This window comes from Pongo abelii, chromosome 11, assembly GCF_028885655.2.
Source record: "Pongo abelii isolate AG06213 chromosome 11, NHGRI_mPonAbe1-v2.0_pri, whole genome shotgun sequence".
Taxonomy (NCBI): Eukaryota; Metazoa; Chordata; class Mammalia; order Primates; family Hominidae; genus Pongo; species Pongo abelii.
The window spans coordinates 67,152,617-67,169,686 of record NC_071996.2 but is presented as its reverse complement, the minus strand read 5'-3'; the positions used below and the strand labels follow the sequence as shown (position 1 = coordinate 67,169,686).

The window sequence follows — 17,070 nt, the reverse complement described above, 5'->3', positions numbered from 1 at the left end:
AAAAATTGCTCAAACTCATTAGTCATAAAGAAAAGTTGAATTCCCCAGTGAGATACTGCTATGCACTCACCAGAATGTCTACTGTGACAATTCTAATATACTAATTGTCAAGGATGTGAAGAACTGGGAAAGCTTATGCATTCCTGGTAGTGATAAAAATCAATACAAACAATTCGGGAAACTTCAATATCTACTAAAACCGAACATACATATATATATACCATGACCTCACAATGCCACTCCTACATGTATACCTCCAAGAAGGGCATGCCTATGCGTACCAAGGGAAGTGTGCAAAATGTGCATTGTGGCAGTATTAATAATAGTCAAAGCTGGAAACAGCCTAGATATCTTTCTGCAGTAAAATGGATCAGTAAATTGTGGTATTACATACAATAGAAAACCAAAAAGACTACAGCTACTTGCAACTGCATGGAAGAGTATTACAAATGTAATTTTAAGGGAACCAAGTCAAACATAAAAGGGTGAAACAGTATGATTCCATTTATATAAAGAGCAAATCTAGAAAACCTAATCTATTTTGTTTAGGGATGGATAGTTAGGTGTAAACTATAAACAAAAAGGAAGATTTGATTATTCCGAACATTTGAATTGGGCTGGGAGTGGCGGCTGAAGCCTGTAATCTCAGTAGTTCGGAAGGCTGGAGAGGGAGGGTTGCTTCAGCCCAGGAGTTTGAGACCAACTTGGGCAACATGATGAGACCTCATCTCTACTATAAGTAAAGAGCTGAATGTGGTGGCATGTGCCTGTGGTCTCAGCTATTTGGAAGGCTGAGGTGGCTGGATTGCTTGAGCCTGGGATGTCAAGGCTGCAGTGAGCTATGTTCCTGCCACTGCACTCCAGCCTGGGCAATAGAGACACTGCAAAATAAAAGGAAAGAAAGAAAGGAAGAAAGGAAGAGAGGAAGAAAGGAAGAGAAAGAAGGGGAGAGAGAGACAGACAGAAAAGCAAGTAAGCAAGCAAGCAAGCAAGAAACAAACAAACTAACTTTGAATTGAAGGGAGGGGCAAAAGAGGAGTTTCTGGAAGGCTGACAAGAATCCATTTCATGACCTGACATCAGTATTTTCCTTGTGATAAGCCATTATACAATGTTGTTTATGAACTTCTTTTCTGTATGTATGTTATCTTTCACAATACAAAGGGTTAAGAAATTTAATGATGAGCAGAGAGAGAGAGGAATGCAATGAGGACACATTTTCCAGGAGGGGTAGAAAGACCGGGATTCCTGAGGAAAGACAGGAAAGGGAGGGACAAAGAACAGAAAAGGCCCACAGAGGAAAGGGGTCAGAGGACAAGCTGCTTCTCTGCAATTTTACAGGCCCAAGTCCAAAAGGAGGACAGCCACCCAGGGGACTGATATTGCTCTTTGATACCCACATATCTGCTTTATTGTTTCAGAAATCTGTCCATTATGAGGATGAAAATTTCTCTTTTAAAACTTCTCTTTCATAGAAAAATACCTCTATTTTCTTAGGCTGTAGCAGGTCTGACAGGATTCTGTACCTTTTATACTGCATAGTTCTTTATTTAGAATCATTTCTTGTAAACCACTTGGATAAAAAAACCTAGTTCCTTTATTGACTTGCTTCAAAAATGTGAATGAGCTAATTCTAAAAATTCTTGGTATAGATTCTCAAGGTATTACAGGGAGTAAATTTAACATTTAGTGCCAATCTACAAGACAAAATTATTTAGTTTCTCATTCTCAGAGACCTGTTCCTTTTCTTTTTGTCCCTGGTAATCTCAGGGATTACAATTTCTACCCATTGGGGTCAGAGGACGAGCATAAAGCCTGCAAACTGACCCTCCCTGGATTTCCACTAAATAGGAGAATGCTTGGAAAGGGGAGACAAAATAGAGATATCTTTCCAACCAAGGAATACTCTTTCTTGAGGTTAAGAAATTATGGCAATTATGCTAGGATGTGGAGCAGGATGCACCATTGGGGAATAGCATTTCCAGTGATTCCAAAGACATATGCAGATTCCACCTATCCCTTTCCCCAAGAAAAAAAAAAAATCAGAAGTGTGCTCTCTTTCTTTCTCTCTCTCTCTCTGTCCCCCCCACCGTGTGTATGTGTGTGTGTGTGTGTGTGTGTGTGTGAGAGAGAGAGAGAGAGACAGAGACAGAGAGAGGAAGGGGGGGAGGAGAGAGAGAGAGTGTGTTGTTGGGAGTGGAGACAGTGTAAACTTCAGCCACTAATTCATGTGCTCAACTATATTATTCTTAGAAGAAGTGGCTGCCTGCAAGAGTTCTGGATAAAATTGGGATAATGATGTTAATGATTAAAGTTTACTTATTTCTTTGTTTCTTTAGTTCAAGTTGTCTGCAACTACATACCTCATTTGTTTTTTGCTGGAATAACCTCAGTATATCTGTATGCTTTTAAATTAAATTCACTTAAACCAAGGCATAGAATCTGTAATTCAGAGAACTGGATGTGAGTGAGGGCTTTGTCTGGCACATGTGTCAATAAATGTTAGTTATCACCATGATTAGTAGTATTATTTTTTCCTGAGAAGGAGAATCACCATTTTGTCCTAGCTTAGCCAAAGTATTGTATAAACTGCAGTGTCCCCAACCTTTTTGGCACCAGGGACCGGTTTCATGGAAGAAAATTTTTCCACGGATGGGGTAGGGGTGATGGTTTTGGGATGAAACTGTTCCACCTCAGATCGTCAGGCATTTGTTAGATTCTCATAAGGAGCAACCTAGATCCCTGACAGGCATAGTTCACCAATATGAACTATATTAGATTCTCTCTTATGAGAATCTAATGCCCAGCTGATCTGACAGGAGACAGAGCTCTCGCGGTAATGCTGGTTCACCAGCCGCTCACCTCCGGCTGTGCGGCCTGGTTTCTCACAGTCCATGGACTGGTATGGTGTGGTCCAGGGCCCAGGGGTTGGGGAGCCCTGGTATAAAAGATCCCAGAGATCACACCCTCTGTGACCCAGGTCACTTCTGGGCCTTAATTTTGACATTAGGAAAATAAAGAACTTGGATTCCCTGAACTGTGACCCAAGGATTTTCTGTCTTCACGGAGTGCCCCAGGATTCCTCACAGGCTGGGAATTAGTGACCCCTGGGTTCTCCAGTGGTCAGTGCCTCGGTGGGCGAGGATGCACTGAGATGGGGGAGGGGAGCTGCTGCTTTCTTCTGGAGGCAATGTTTACCTTTCCCTGGGCAGAGGTTGTTGAAATTAAGAAAACCTGGTAAAGTAGATGCCAGGGACAGATATTACCTAATTTGGTCAAAGAACAAAGACCCTGTGAAACATTTGGAAATCCTCAACAGTGCATAGGGACGGGCACACTTACTGGAAGAGCAGGAACAGCATCACCCAGCATTTCAGAGTAGAGTTGCTGCATCTCAGAGGGTGGGCATAATAATGCCATTACTATTTCAAACAGTCTGGGTTTTTGAGAAGGAAGCTTCTGGGTTGGAATATTGACTGCACTAGCTACTAGTGCTATGTTACTAGTGCAAGGTACTCCATGGCTTTGAGCCCCAGTTTCCTTTTGTGCAAAATGAGATAAACATCTAATTTATGGAGTTGTTGAGAGGTTGGAATAGGTAGCGTAAGGCAACCTGAAATTCATTAATGTAAGCTTCTCTCATTACCATGAAACTAATAGTCTTTCTAATTCCAGACACCTTCAGGTTTACTCATGCTTTACTGAGAATTCTCAAAATCTCAGTAGTTTTCTATAATGATTGGACTCCTTGCTCCCCATCAACCCCCCAGTCTTTGGCTGCGGAGTGGATGGAAGAAGAGGCACGTGGGGAAGGACTGGGGCAAACCCCCTGGTGTCCTGGCCTCCCGGCCTCCTGGCCCGGTGGGGACTGTCATGGCGGCCCAGCAACAGATTAGGTGATCTCAGATGGCAGAGCAGGAAGAATGCAAGGGTATGAGGGTCAGGGCTGCGCGGACCCCTATCCCGCCTGCGGTCCTCCCGGCAAGCCCAGCGGGAGCGCCCGCTCGGCTGGGTCCCCGCCTCCAGCGGCGCCGGGGCAGCCCAGACCCTGGGCTCAGCCTCGCGCCCCGGTGCCCACCTGGGGAGGCGGCGGTCCCGGCCTCGCGTCCCGGATCGGACGGCGCGGGAGCAATGCCAGCGGTCCCGAGCGCCCCGGGCCACGCGAGGGGCCGGCCAGCCGCTCTCGCGCCCTCCCCGCCCCCTCCCCGCCTTGCCTCGCCGTCCGCGGCCCCCACCCACCGGCCGCTCCTCCCCTCTCCCCACCCTCCTCCTCCGCCCCCTCCCCTCCCCCGCCGCCTCGCAGATTGCTCGGCCGCGCGTCTCAGCCGCCGGGGCCCCGAGCGCAGGCGGCGAGGCCACCACACCTGCAGAGCGCTCGGGCTGCCCAGCCGGCACCTCGCCTCCCGCCGCGCGATCCCCTTCTCCCCACGCGCCGAGTCTCCCATGACGCCCGAGCCCCCCGGCCGGCGACAATGACCACTTCCCTGCAAGATGGGCAGAGCGCCGCGGGCAGGGCGGCTGCCCGGGATTCGCCGCTGGCCGCCCAGGTGTGTGGCGCTGCCCAGGGGAGGGGCGACGCCCACGACCTGGCGCCGGCACCCTGGCTGCACGCGCGAGCGCTCCTGCCCCCTCCGGACGGGACCCGCGGCTGTGCTGCAGACAGGTAGGCAACCCTGGAGGGCGCGGGGGAGTGTCCTGGCTGGGCAGCCGGCGAGGGGGTGAGGAGGCCGTCCTAGGGGGTGAGCCATGTGCCCAGAGCTGGGCCAAGTTTGTAAAAGTCTCTGAAGACAATCCCCTTTGAGCTGGCTCCTACCGGATCAGCAGGACATTGCGATCTCACAGCGCCTTATAAATAGCATCACCGTTTCATTGAGAGCTCTCATCTCTCTCGCCTCTGCCCGTCGATGGTGAAACTAGGAGGTCAGGCTGCAGGTTGATCACCTTCTGTTCCTTCGTGGCCATGCATTTTCACAAAGTAAACTCTATTTTATTTTATATATTTTAAAAAATGGTAGCATAAATGTATTCACCTCCCACATAGAGTCTTACAGCGACCCTGTAGAAGCAAAGCATGGATTGACATTTGAGCAGTCTTGCTGTTCGGCAGGAAAGAATAGAGGCTTTAAAGGGTTTCCCAATCTACATAGCATTCAGCACTAAGTGCCTTTAGAGTTGCACATACTTTCGGAAAGATAAAAGGTTACCACAATACAAAAATCTATAGTCCTTTATATTCATACATTTAAATGTTACTTTTTTTTTTCCTGATTTTCAAAGCGCTCCAACTTCAGTGAAGTTAAAATTACTCTCCAGTGGACTATAGTCTATAGTACATTTATACTAGCAAGTTCTATTAACTTACCTCCTCAAAACACTGCCTTGCTGTTTAATATCTATAAGCACTTGAAAAATCAACAGACTGTGTGTGGGCAACATTGTGAATGAAATTTGAAGTGAGATGAACCACAGCTATAATTAATAAATCATAACTTCCAAAAGTGATTAGTAAAATATCATAAGGATGAATGCACTAAATGCAACTTAGAGACTGTCAGTATCATGGATGCATAACAATGTATGACTTCTCAGGTGATGTTTGGATTAGTAATTGTATAGTCTATATTTCTGTTTCAGGAAAATTATCAAAAGTGATGGAGTTTCTATGCCTGGTGATTTAAAGGCAAAAGAGAGAGAGAAGGTGGGGGGGGTGGATGGGAGGAGAGAGAGAGAGAGAGAGAGGAACTATAGGAGATTTGTTTGTATCTAATTAACATACTATATTTTGACCCATAGAAAGTACATCACAGACCTTTTCTGTATACTTTATATAATATGAGCTTTGTCACAGAGTGGTACATGTTCGCCTTAGCACACTTTTTTATCCTGACAGCAATTATATTTTACATTCTGTTTTATGTAAATTACATCCTATGTTCTCTTACTGTAGGAGAAAAAAGAAAGATCTTGATGTTCCGGAAATGCCATCTATTCCAAACCCTTTTCCTGAGCTATGCTGTTCTCCATTTACATCTGTGTTGTCAGCAGACCTGTTTCCCAAAGCAAATTCAAGGAAAAAACAGGTATGCATTTTTAAATTTTAAAATTCAAAAATCTTGGGAGTTCTGAATCCATACAGTCTTTAAGATGTTCCGTAATTTACAGTATTAACAAAGGATTAGCATGGGCTCTGTTAAATAACTCTGTTGACTGACATGGTCCTTTGGCATTATTTTCCATTTAGGGCCTTATTTTTCTAAGGTGTATAATGGGAGTGTTAATCCATCTTGGGATGGATTAAAACAGAGAATATATATAAAGTGCAGTGGTTGAGAGCAACGATCATCCACCAGATAGGTAGGAGAGATGATCATTTTTAAGCCAGGAATTGGGCAGAGGCTGGGGCGGGGTGGCCAGTAGTAGTGGGGTGAGAAGGGGATTGACTGATTCCTTTAATACTTTCTTTAATTTTTCACATTTTCAACCCAAGCCAACCTCATTTACTAAAGGAAAGTGATATAGTGATGCTGTGGCAAAAGGTACTTAGAGTTTAGGGTCAACATGTCTTCATTTCAGTGGATTCCTCAGTTTGGAGGCTCTGGCTGCAGAAGATAGATGACTTGTAGTGATAATCAGAAGACTAAGGACCATATCTTTATGATTTTCTTCTTTTCTAGTTTGGGACTGACTTAAGCAAATTAGATTTTAAGGACCAAGAAACTAACAGAAAATACATCATGGCTATACATTTGGAGGGGAAAAAAATAGTGTATCATAGAATAATTCATCTCTTGTCATATACTTTCTCCCAGTTTTGACCCAGCAAAACAAAGAGAAGCCTCACTAGACAAAATGCACCTTAGTCTTACAAGGGTGGAAACGATAAATTGAAATAGCCAGGCACTTGAAATGGGAGAAGGATAATGAGCAGAGAGGACAAGACAGTTGGCCATTTTTTTGCATCTATTGCTCTCTTATTTCTGCACCTTTATTATTTCTAATGGGTTCAGCTATGTGTATTTATATTTTTAGGAATGGAGGAAATACCTTAGGAAGCAGATGAATTATTGATCATATACAGCAATGATAGAGACGGTAGGAAATATGTCTGATGGAAGCCCTGTGTATTTATTTTTTGGGGGAGGGGCTTGCGGTCACTTGGTACACAGGTTTTTGGGTAAGGATTGGAGAAAATGGGAGTAAATTTTTCTAGAAGCAGAACTATGTTCTGAATTGGCATCTTTGAAATGGGAAATAAACCCTTAAGTGGGTGGGACTGTAACTTTGTTTGGGGAGACAAAGAGGAGACTCTCTTGAGACCTTTATTATCAGGATGAGGTTTAAAGTCAGATCCCAGGGAAAAAACAGCCCTAGTGAAACTTCCAAGCTGTTTGAGAGTTGACTTTTTGGTTTGGGTAGAAAATGGAAGTAAGGATAATAGATTTGACTGTGTGCCACGGTAGTGGGGGGGAAAAAAAAAAAAAAAAAAAAAGAGGCCGGGCGCCACGGCTCACGCCTGTAATCCCAGTACTCCCAGCGCTTTGGGAGGCCGAGACAGGCAGATCACGAAGTCTGAAGATTGAGACCATCCTGTCCAACATGGTAAAACCCCGTCTCCACTAAAAATACAAAAATTAGCTGGGTGTGGTGGCCTGCACCTGTAGTCCCAGCTACTCGGGAGGCTGAGGCAGGAGAATCGCTTGAACCCAGGAGGCAGAGGCTGCAGTGAGCTGAGATTGTGCCACTGCACTCCACCCTGAACGACAGAGCAAGAATCTGTCCCCCACCGACACCCCTCCCAAAAAAAAAGATTCTGGATTGTCCTTGAGCCAGAGTAAGAAAAGGAAATGTCTGATGATGACATAATGGTCATCTGGAAGAATTTAATAGGTAGTTCCCAAATTACTAAGGGCCTGCTATGTTTCTCACAAATGCTAGGCAGTAAGGCCCCTAGCTAAGCAGCAATACCACGCAAGATATATTTAAAAGATGGGGCTTTGATTTGGGGTTGCGGGTGGAGCCCGAACCAGAAGGAAAGTAAAGGGAAGGAGATCTGGGCTGACTCACTTTAATGCTATGAATGGACACTTGCAGAATGCCTGTGTCTAAGAGATTTGTTGATGATACAGGGTTTGTTTTGAATAGAAAGTGAGAAGAGGTGTTGGTATGCTTATGTTAGTATAGGGGACAAAAGAGAAAGAATGGGTAATGTGCCAGGGTTAAGGCAGGATGTGCCCTAAGTGTGGATAGTCATCAGACTAGAGTAAGATGTCTTAGAGATTGATGACATTTCCTCAGATCAGGTTTAAATTGGAAAATGGGGAAAAAAATAGCAAACTGGAAATGAGGAAAAGGTGATATTGTTATTGACCACAATAGGTTTCCTGCTCTGACCTTGTATCCTGTGTCCACAATGAACTTCTCAAAGAACACTGTACCCACACACACAGCTGTACTGTTCCCTGAGCAGAGAGTCCCCGCTTGATTTTTAAAGATCAATCCCAGAGGGCTGTCCCTACCTTTGAAGGACCCTTCTTGTTGATCTATTCCTTGGCCCAATGGTTGAGATCTCTATGAAGACAAGGGTACCCCAAAGTTAAGGAAGAGGGAGGCTGCTTTTTACTTTCTTTTATGTTTCCTTTTTCCCCCACCTGGACTTTGCATTTAAAACTGATCCTTTTGCTTTAGTTTCTTTATACACACTCAGTTCTTTGAAATGAGGAAGGTTTTGAGAATGGATGACTCTATGTAAGTGAGTCCCCCAACTCAGTAGCTTTGTAACACATATTACCCTTTTACAAGATGCTGTTTTTGGCCCAGTTTATCTGTAACCTTCAGCTGAGATGATGTAAGTGACTGTGCGATATGTTCTACTGAGTATTATTTATGGTTGAAATATTATAGGAGAAGATGTCTCTTTACTTTATATTTTCTCTCACTTGTACTTGTTATTTACAAATCAATGACCAGAAAATTTGAGATAATCCAGACTAAAAATGTTAAATTTCATCTGGCCTTTCAAAATCACAGTCAAAAACCATCTTACAAGTCATAAATTTTGTTTACTATTTGAGATGCCTACATAATGCATGACTGGTAAAGTGCACTGAAGCCACAATTGGGATATGCTTTATCACTTTTTGCAAATAAAATGTCCCAAAGTGTACAATACTGTAGGCTTTCAGTACCATTATTTTTAAATGAAAGCTAGAATGAGAGAGAATCCATATTCTTTTTTTTTTTTTTTTTTTTTTTTTTTTTTGAGAGGAGTCTCGCTCTGTCGCCCAGGCTGGAGTGCAGTGGCGCAATCTCGGCTTACTGCAAGCTCTGCCTCCTAGGTTCACGCCATTCTCCTGCCTCAGCCTCCGGAGTAGCTGGGACTACAGGCGCCCGCCACCATGCCCAGCTAATTTTTTTTGTATTTTTAGTAGAGGCAGGGTTTCACTGTGTTAGCCAGGATGATCTCGATCTCCTGACCTCATGGTCCGCCCGCCTCGGCCTCCCAAAGTGCTGGGATTACAGACATAAGCCCCTGCGCCCTGCGAGAATTCATTGTCTTTATTCCCTTTCCCTCTTTTTATAATGATGGCCAGATTTCCTAGGCATCTTTCTTTGTGTTTACTAATAAAGCAGATTTAAAGTATGCCTTCCGTTACATACATGGTCCAGAAAAGTTACTTATATTAAAAGTGACTTCCATTATGAACTTAATCTCTTTTTTTCTAATTTCTGATTTAAATTTATAAGGAAATCATCTGTTAGTAATGAACCCTAAACACCTATTGTTTGAAGAAAAGCAAAGAGTTAGAAATCTTTGTTTAGCTCTTGCAGCAGAATCAGTTCTTGTCTTTTTTGTTGACCCCTAGGTAATTTTTGTGCTTGGACATAGCCTGTGTAGTAGCTCTGGTTAATTGCTTCCCAGGACTATGTTGTACAACTAAGTAAGAATACGGCCTCTGAAGGCTTTAGAGATTTTAAAAATGCTATGAAAAACTGAGTCATGAAATGTTTGAGTTGGATGGGATTTTTCACATCTTCTATTCCAATGTTCTTCTTTAGTGATATGTAAATTGAGTTTAAGGAATGCTATGTGGCACAGCCAGCACCTGAAATCTAGATTTCTTGAGGCTTTGACGGTCCCTTTTTAGGAAGGTACAATTTCTAAAGAAAGCGAGGACTGTAAATAAGAGTAGTATAATAACACATGTATACCAGTGTTATTAGTTACAACTCTCCTCATAACACAAGAACAGGGGAGACAAACACCATTTGTTAATATTCATCTAAGGACCTGGAATTCCTCTTTTTATTTCTTCCCGAATTGTAACTGTTTTTTCTTCTAGCTTTCTTCTCCATCTTCTCCCTGAAATTGGTCTGAGAAATCTATTAAATATTTGATTTTATTATCGAATAAGATTTATTAGTATTATTAATAACCAGCTTTTGTGTGTAGTTTACAGTCCACAGGATATTATTTCATGGGAACACAAGAAAATGAGTATGTCACCTGCATTTTAAGATTACAAAAAGAGTATGCAAAAACCAGAAGGGATTTGCCCATGCTTCCACAGTTGAAATAAAGGGAGATCAAAAAGAATATCGTGTCTCAATGTGTCCTGTCCCTCACCACACTGTTTCTAGTCTATTCTTTATTAAATTAAGCCTTTTTTTGGTATGTCTCAGAAAAAGAAAATTTTATCTCAAATAATTAAAAAATTAGTTTTCCATATGCTCGGCCTTTTATTTCTTTTTTCTCTACCATGTCACGGACTTTCAAAGGATAAGCAGATCTCTGTCCCCAAATTAAAGGGCCTCTTATATCATTCCTTTGTGATGCCAGTAATTATCTCACTTTGGACATGCTGAACTTGTATGTGTGGTCCTATAGGAATCTTGTGTGGCTGCTACATTAACTGAAATTTCATGTACTTGTTTTTCTAGTATACATAGAAGTAAAAGAAGAGAAACCCTATGTACATATTGTAGTTTTTCCAGACTCAGCAATTGTCAAGATTTTGCCTCATTTACTCCATTTCTTTTTAAAAAATTTTATTTTCTTTGATAAAGTATTTTGAAGTATATCCTGGACACCCCATCATTGCATCTCTACATAGTTTAGTATTCATCTCTGAAAAATGAATTTTCTTTTATATCCCAAATGCCATTATTCCCTAACAGAAATAACAGCAATTCCTTGGTATCATCTAAAACCATTCATAATTGAATTTTCTCAGTTGGAATGGCTCATGAAATTCTCAAATTACAAACTGCTTAGCTTTCAAATGTCTGAAAATTAGCTCTTTGGAAGTTTAATTTCATTTTTAGATGGAAACAACATCATAAATTGTGTTTAGGCCCTCTGAGCTATTTTACAAAATCCCATTTAATTGGAAACAAAACATATATGCAGAAAGAATAATAGAAACAATACTCTCTCCTCTTAGGGTTTCAAACAAATCTATCTTTCCAACGGCCATTTGCTACTTTTGAATGCTGTCACTTGATGAATATAATTTTTTGGGAGAATTTGAAAGTGTGCAGATCTTTGTAGCAGTGTTGAAGCAGGCTTTACAGCTGTGCTTCTCAAAGTGTGGTCATTAAATCACCTTCTTCAGAATCAGCAGGGATGCTTATTAAAAATATGGATACTTGGACCTCTTGCAAAACCCACTGAATAGGAATGTTCTGGGCGAGGTTATAGGAATTTGATTTTTTATATTTTTTTCTCTTTGACATGTATACAAATCAGTGCTACTCTTAATCTCTACCATTTTCAAACTGGGGCAATTGGACCTTTCAAAACTGAGGACAGTTCTGTTTTGTTGACAAAGGTGAGTATGTTACAAATGGCCTTTAGTTGGTATTTTAGCCAGGTATTGATTGTTCAGACAAAACAGAGCCTCAAATGAACCAGCCTGAAAGGCTATGTTGTAGTACCTGAAGGCCAAAAGGTCACTGGTCTCATGAGAGGCTGGAATTGGGAACAAGAAAGTCAGCAAAAATCAAGTCAACCACTTTCTCTATTCTCTCTCTTTTGTTCTCCCACAGACATACCACATAGTCTCTGCCTCTCCTTGCAAATTCACACCATTTTTGAGATTTCTTTGCAGTCTTGCTTGCCCTGATTTCGTGTCAGCGCCAGTGGACCCAAGTGGCTGCTCCCAAGTTTTCCACCTATTAGTGGTTCAGTACTAGGTAACTGACTGGGAACTCTATCTGGAGAGGTATGTTAGTCCAGTGTGTCCAGCTCCTATTCAATCAGATGTGGCCAAGGGGACAGTGAGCCCTGGACCACTGTTTAGTCTGCAAGGGTGTGGTAACATGTGAGAAAGAGGTACAGGTTTAGGAGGTATGGCATATGGAGGCACTGTGTCCTAGGGGCAGCTAGTGTCCTAGGGGAAAAAAAAAGATCTCAAACAGGACACAAAAACTAATTCTAATCATATTTATATGATATATGATGATCCACCAATTGGTTTATTTGACTTAACGTACCCAGTTCAGAGTGTTCAGTTCCTTTGTCTCAATTCACTTAATGTACATGAAGCATACTTATGGGGCAGTAGTTTCAGTTGATGTCACCCTTCAGGGATGCTCAGCTTCCTTGTCCATTTTCCTGAGCTTACATCTTACTGAGGTCCCTTAATCCCTGATGACAGGAGTTACCAACTCGGGTTCCTTCCCACCTTATGCTAGTTACCTTCACTGTAGGAGAAGTTAGCTTTCTTTTCCTATTTTAAAACTTAAATCCCCTAGCAGATCTTCTATTTGTCAAGGTTTTATTTCTAGTTTGAAGGTTGCCTCTAATTTTTGGTTAATTTGCAGGGTACATTTGCAGTCCAAGCTTTATCTACAATTTGGGTTTTCTTTTTAACGTTATTGAAATCTCACCTTCTGGTTTGTTTTTCCCTAGGGGCATATAATATGTTCTGTCAAGAGAAAGAAAATTGGAGTCATCCATGGTTCAATATAAGTGTGGATTTTAATTAATAGAAAAAAGATTTCTGCAGTCTTATGGATATTGCTTTGAAAAAATGTCAGCTTATGTCAAATAGTAATAAACTCTATTGTATAAGTATATACTCATGTGTATTTCAGTGGTGGTAAGCAGACCTGAGAATTGTCCTTTTGGCATTCCAGATAAAGGTCAGCTCAAGGGAGACCCCAGGGAATGGCCACAAGTCTTTGCCAAGGCAAGAGAGTAGAAAGAAAGGGTTCAGGATTAATTTAGAAGAGAAATGGCAGGACTTACATAGGGAGACCATCCTTTACTTCTTGTCCTTTTCTTTGGCCCACTCATTTAACATTTTTTCAAAGCCACAGAAAAAATAAACACAAATAGGAGGTTTAATATTCTTAACCAGCTTACAAATGCTTGTATTCCAGAAGATCTTTAGTAAATTGGCCATTTATTCACATACATTTTTCCATAGACGTATTGTTACATGCAGTGGTTAGGTTATCAGGCCAAAGCCTTAAAATCCATAATGACTCCAAAGTATAGTACTCTTACAACATTGCGTGCACCATTTTTAAAATTGCTTCTGTGGAAAGATGTGTCAATATGATGTGATTGAAAGATGTTGGAACAGGAATCAGCAAACCCAGTTTTTAATACAGTCCTACTACAGATGAGGGGTGTTATATCAGCCCATTGCTCACCCTTTCTGTACCTGAGAGCTCTACGATTTTATTGTATTCCTAGAGCAAGTGATTCTTCTGGCTCCAGAAGCAGTAATAGCTCCTGTGCAGCAGATATAGGAGTCGCGGAAAGCAGGGTTTCTTTTGTTCCACTAGCCCTAGAAGCTCCCTCTCAGCCTCTGTTCAGGTATTCCCATATAGTGACCACACTTTTTTGTGATGAAGAGTATGTTTGGGGTGCCATAGGACAAAGAGCACAGGAGTCACATTCAAGGAAATAATTGGGGCAGAAGGGTCTGGTTAAACTAGAAACTGCAGCAAAGTCATAGTTCAAATATTAGATGAAGAATCAGAAAAGGAGTCACATCTAGTAGGAGCCAGCTTGAGTGGTGAAGTTAAAGTACAGGACCAAGTATCTAAACTTAGAAATAAGGATACGAGATAAGATGTGAGCACTTGAGACCGGCATAGGTCCAATACACATTTGGCTGTACTTGGTTTAATAGGTATGGGGTGGTTGTAACCTCTGAATTCTCTAAATTTATCTTTCTCCACCCTCAAATCATCTATTTGATTACTTAAGCCAAAATTCAAGGAGTTCACTTTCTGTTCTTGTTAAGTACTGCTACATCTTTCATCAAAGTAGGCTTGAATCTATATACATCTCCCCATCTCTGCTGCTACCATCCTAATTTAGCCATTGTCTTCTCACCTACAGGAGCCCCATAAATGGCCTCCTTTCTTCTGTTAGCTTATCTTGGTTCATTCTACATACACTTGTTATAGGGAACTTTCGGAAATGTAAATCACAGCATGTAATTTCCTGGTTTAAAAAATTTTAATACCTTAGAATGAAATCCACATTTCTTCCTTTGACTGGCAGGACTCTCCATGGCTTTGTCCCTGGCTACCTCTGAAACCTCATGTACATTCAACCCTTTGTTCATTAGACTCCAGCCACAGTCCTATCTATTTGTGAACTTAGCAAACTTTTTTTTCTATCTCAAAGGCTTTATCTTAGCTGTTTTCTGAGTCTGAAACCTCTTTCCCTGGCTCCTAACATACCTGATTCCTCTTTATTCTCTAGATTTCAGTATAAGGTCATCTCATCAAGGAGATTTTTTTTTTTGACCAGCCTAAAGTAGCCTGTTTTTTTTTTTAAATTTTTTTTTCCCATCACATTTCTCAGTTTGTTTCCTTGGCTGCACTTACCATAATCTGAATTGTCTCATTCATCTATTTGGTCTAGTTGTTTTATTCTTTTTCCCGCTATGTGAATTATCTTGGCTTTATTGTTCTTGGGTTATTTCATAGAAAGAATGAATGAGTAAATGGATTATTGAAGATACATAGTTAAAACTAATTTAACAAATTATATTTTGACATATTTATTCTAATCATTATCAGTCATCTTCATTAAATTAGAATAAAATTAAATTTGATTAACAGATTCTATTTACCAAAATAAATTATATTTTTATTTTTTAAAATTTTTTCTTGACAATTATTTCTTTGTAATGCAAAAATAAAATTAAATCTAGATCCTGGACTAATTGGATTTTAAATGTACGTATCTTTTGCTTTCATTTAACACATATGAAAATTTGATCATGTGTAATCAAGATATTTCTGATTGTATACTTTTTTTATATAGTATAATTGTAAGTGAGTGCTCAGTGAACTGCTATACTTTCTTTAGGTTTACTGTGTGTTCATAAGATCCACAGCTTTAGAAAAGATTAAGTGGAAATATTAGTTAGGTTTATAGTGTGAGTCTCTCAGAGCAAGAGGTATATGCTAGCAAATGTTTTAATTATTAAGAATTAATGTCAGTGGTGAATTATTTAGGTCAGTGTTCATCACATGGAAATGGGGAGACATATACCCTTTGAAAATACATGAAGACTTTCCAAGGGTTTTACAAACATAGATTTAAGAGAATCAGTTTTCACTTCCTGAGAACCCACCTGTGCTCCCAGTAACCTCCTCATGGTGCATTACCCTGGGGCATGTAAACGTCCAGGGCATCACACACAGGGAAAGCTTCCTTTAATGATTAATCAAAGCATCACAAATAAGAAGGAGTTCCTTTTTAATGTCTTAAGCCTCTTTCTGTTAAGGGTGAATCATGGTAGAAATGAGGATTTTGACCAGTGTTGAAATATTTTGAATTCAGATAGATGATGGTGTGATGAAGTAATCACAATTTTCACTTTTCAGTTTTTGACTTCAGTTCTTCCATGTCCTGACTGTTGTCAAAGAATATATAATAACCCTTGAGGGATAACTTCTTAAGAGCAAAGCAAGGAGTGCATCAGTGAGAAATATTGATTACTGAAATGGCCTTTTGTCATGTGTTTAAATGTATTATCTGCTATTCTCGATACATATTTATAGGATGCTGAAAGAAATCCTATAAAAGCACTGAATTTATGTAATTTATATAATAAATATATATTTATAAATGCAAAGAAATCCTATAAAAGCTGAAAGAAAATGCACCTACAAACACCTGATATGATATAGGTTAGTGCTGCTAGTGAAGTTCCATGGGAAGTAGACTGGGAGCACAGGTTTCCCTTCAGGAAGTTTGCTGGGGAGAGCTCGTGGAAACAATACTTGTAGGAATGGACACAGGGAGAAGTTGGGCTGCAGTACAGCCACAGCAAAGGTCCAGTTGATCCCACAGGAGAGCTCTGGAGCTGGATTGGCCCTACAGGATTGTTCAGAATTAGGGCACAGGTGCTGGGCTGTCTAGGAAATGTCAGAACTTGGGCATGGCAGCTTTCTTTAGCATAGTGAATGGCAGTCAGGGAGGCCTTAGCCACAGGTCTTAGTGGCTGATACTCTAACAGCTGGGAGAATGAGTGCTTCAGTCTTGAAGGAGATGGGTTTGATGCTGTGCCACAGCATCTGCCATAGTTAGTAACTGATCTTTTAAAATGTTAATAGAAATCTTTTTGGGGACTACCAAAGTTTTCAAGATAAATTGGTGAAAACTCAAGAATAAAACATGTACATGATTTCTTTCAAATTTTGTATGTGTTATTCAATATTGTACTTAAATCTATTTTGGCAAATCATACGATAAACTCTTTATTCCAATTCCAGTCAATTCCCATCCTATTTTATCCTAAAATATTTTAATATTTTCTAATACCTAAAAAATGATATGCTAGCTACTGGACTATTTTTTTAATGTGCGTGTACCATTTGCATTCCTGAAAAACATAAGAAATTTTTATCATGGTGACTACTACATTTAATAGAACTATTTCTAATTTTATACTTGATTTTTATTTAGTTGTATCGAAAAGCTGAAACCCAGTGGTGGAAATGTACAGTAACACAATTGCCAAAGGAATTCTATGTACTTCCTAGCACTTCATCATACTCCCCAGAACTCTTAGTTCTGTATTAATTTAACTTTTT

General features: G+C 40.6%; 1 protein-coding gene across 1 annotated transcript in view; it reads left to right on the top strand.

The window, feature by feature from the left end:
- Positions 1-4,299: 4,299 nt before the first annotated feature.
- Positions 4,300-17,070, top strand: part of GRB14 (growth factor receptor bound protein 14) — a 128,024-nt gene continuing 115,253 nt past the window's right edge. Inside the window, exons 1-2 of the mRNA XM_024243433.2 lie at positions 4,300-4,663; positions 5,948-6,080. Coding sequence (XP_024099201.1) covers positions 4,473-4,663; positions 5,948-6,080 — 324 coding nt within the window. The 5' untranslated portion in view covers positions 4,300-4,472. The remainder of the gene's footprint in view (positions 4,664-5,947; positions 6,081-17,070) is intronic.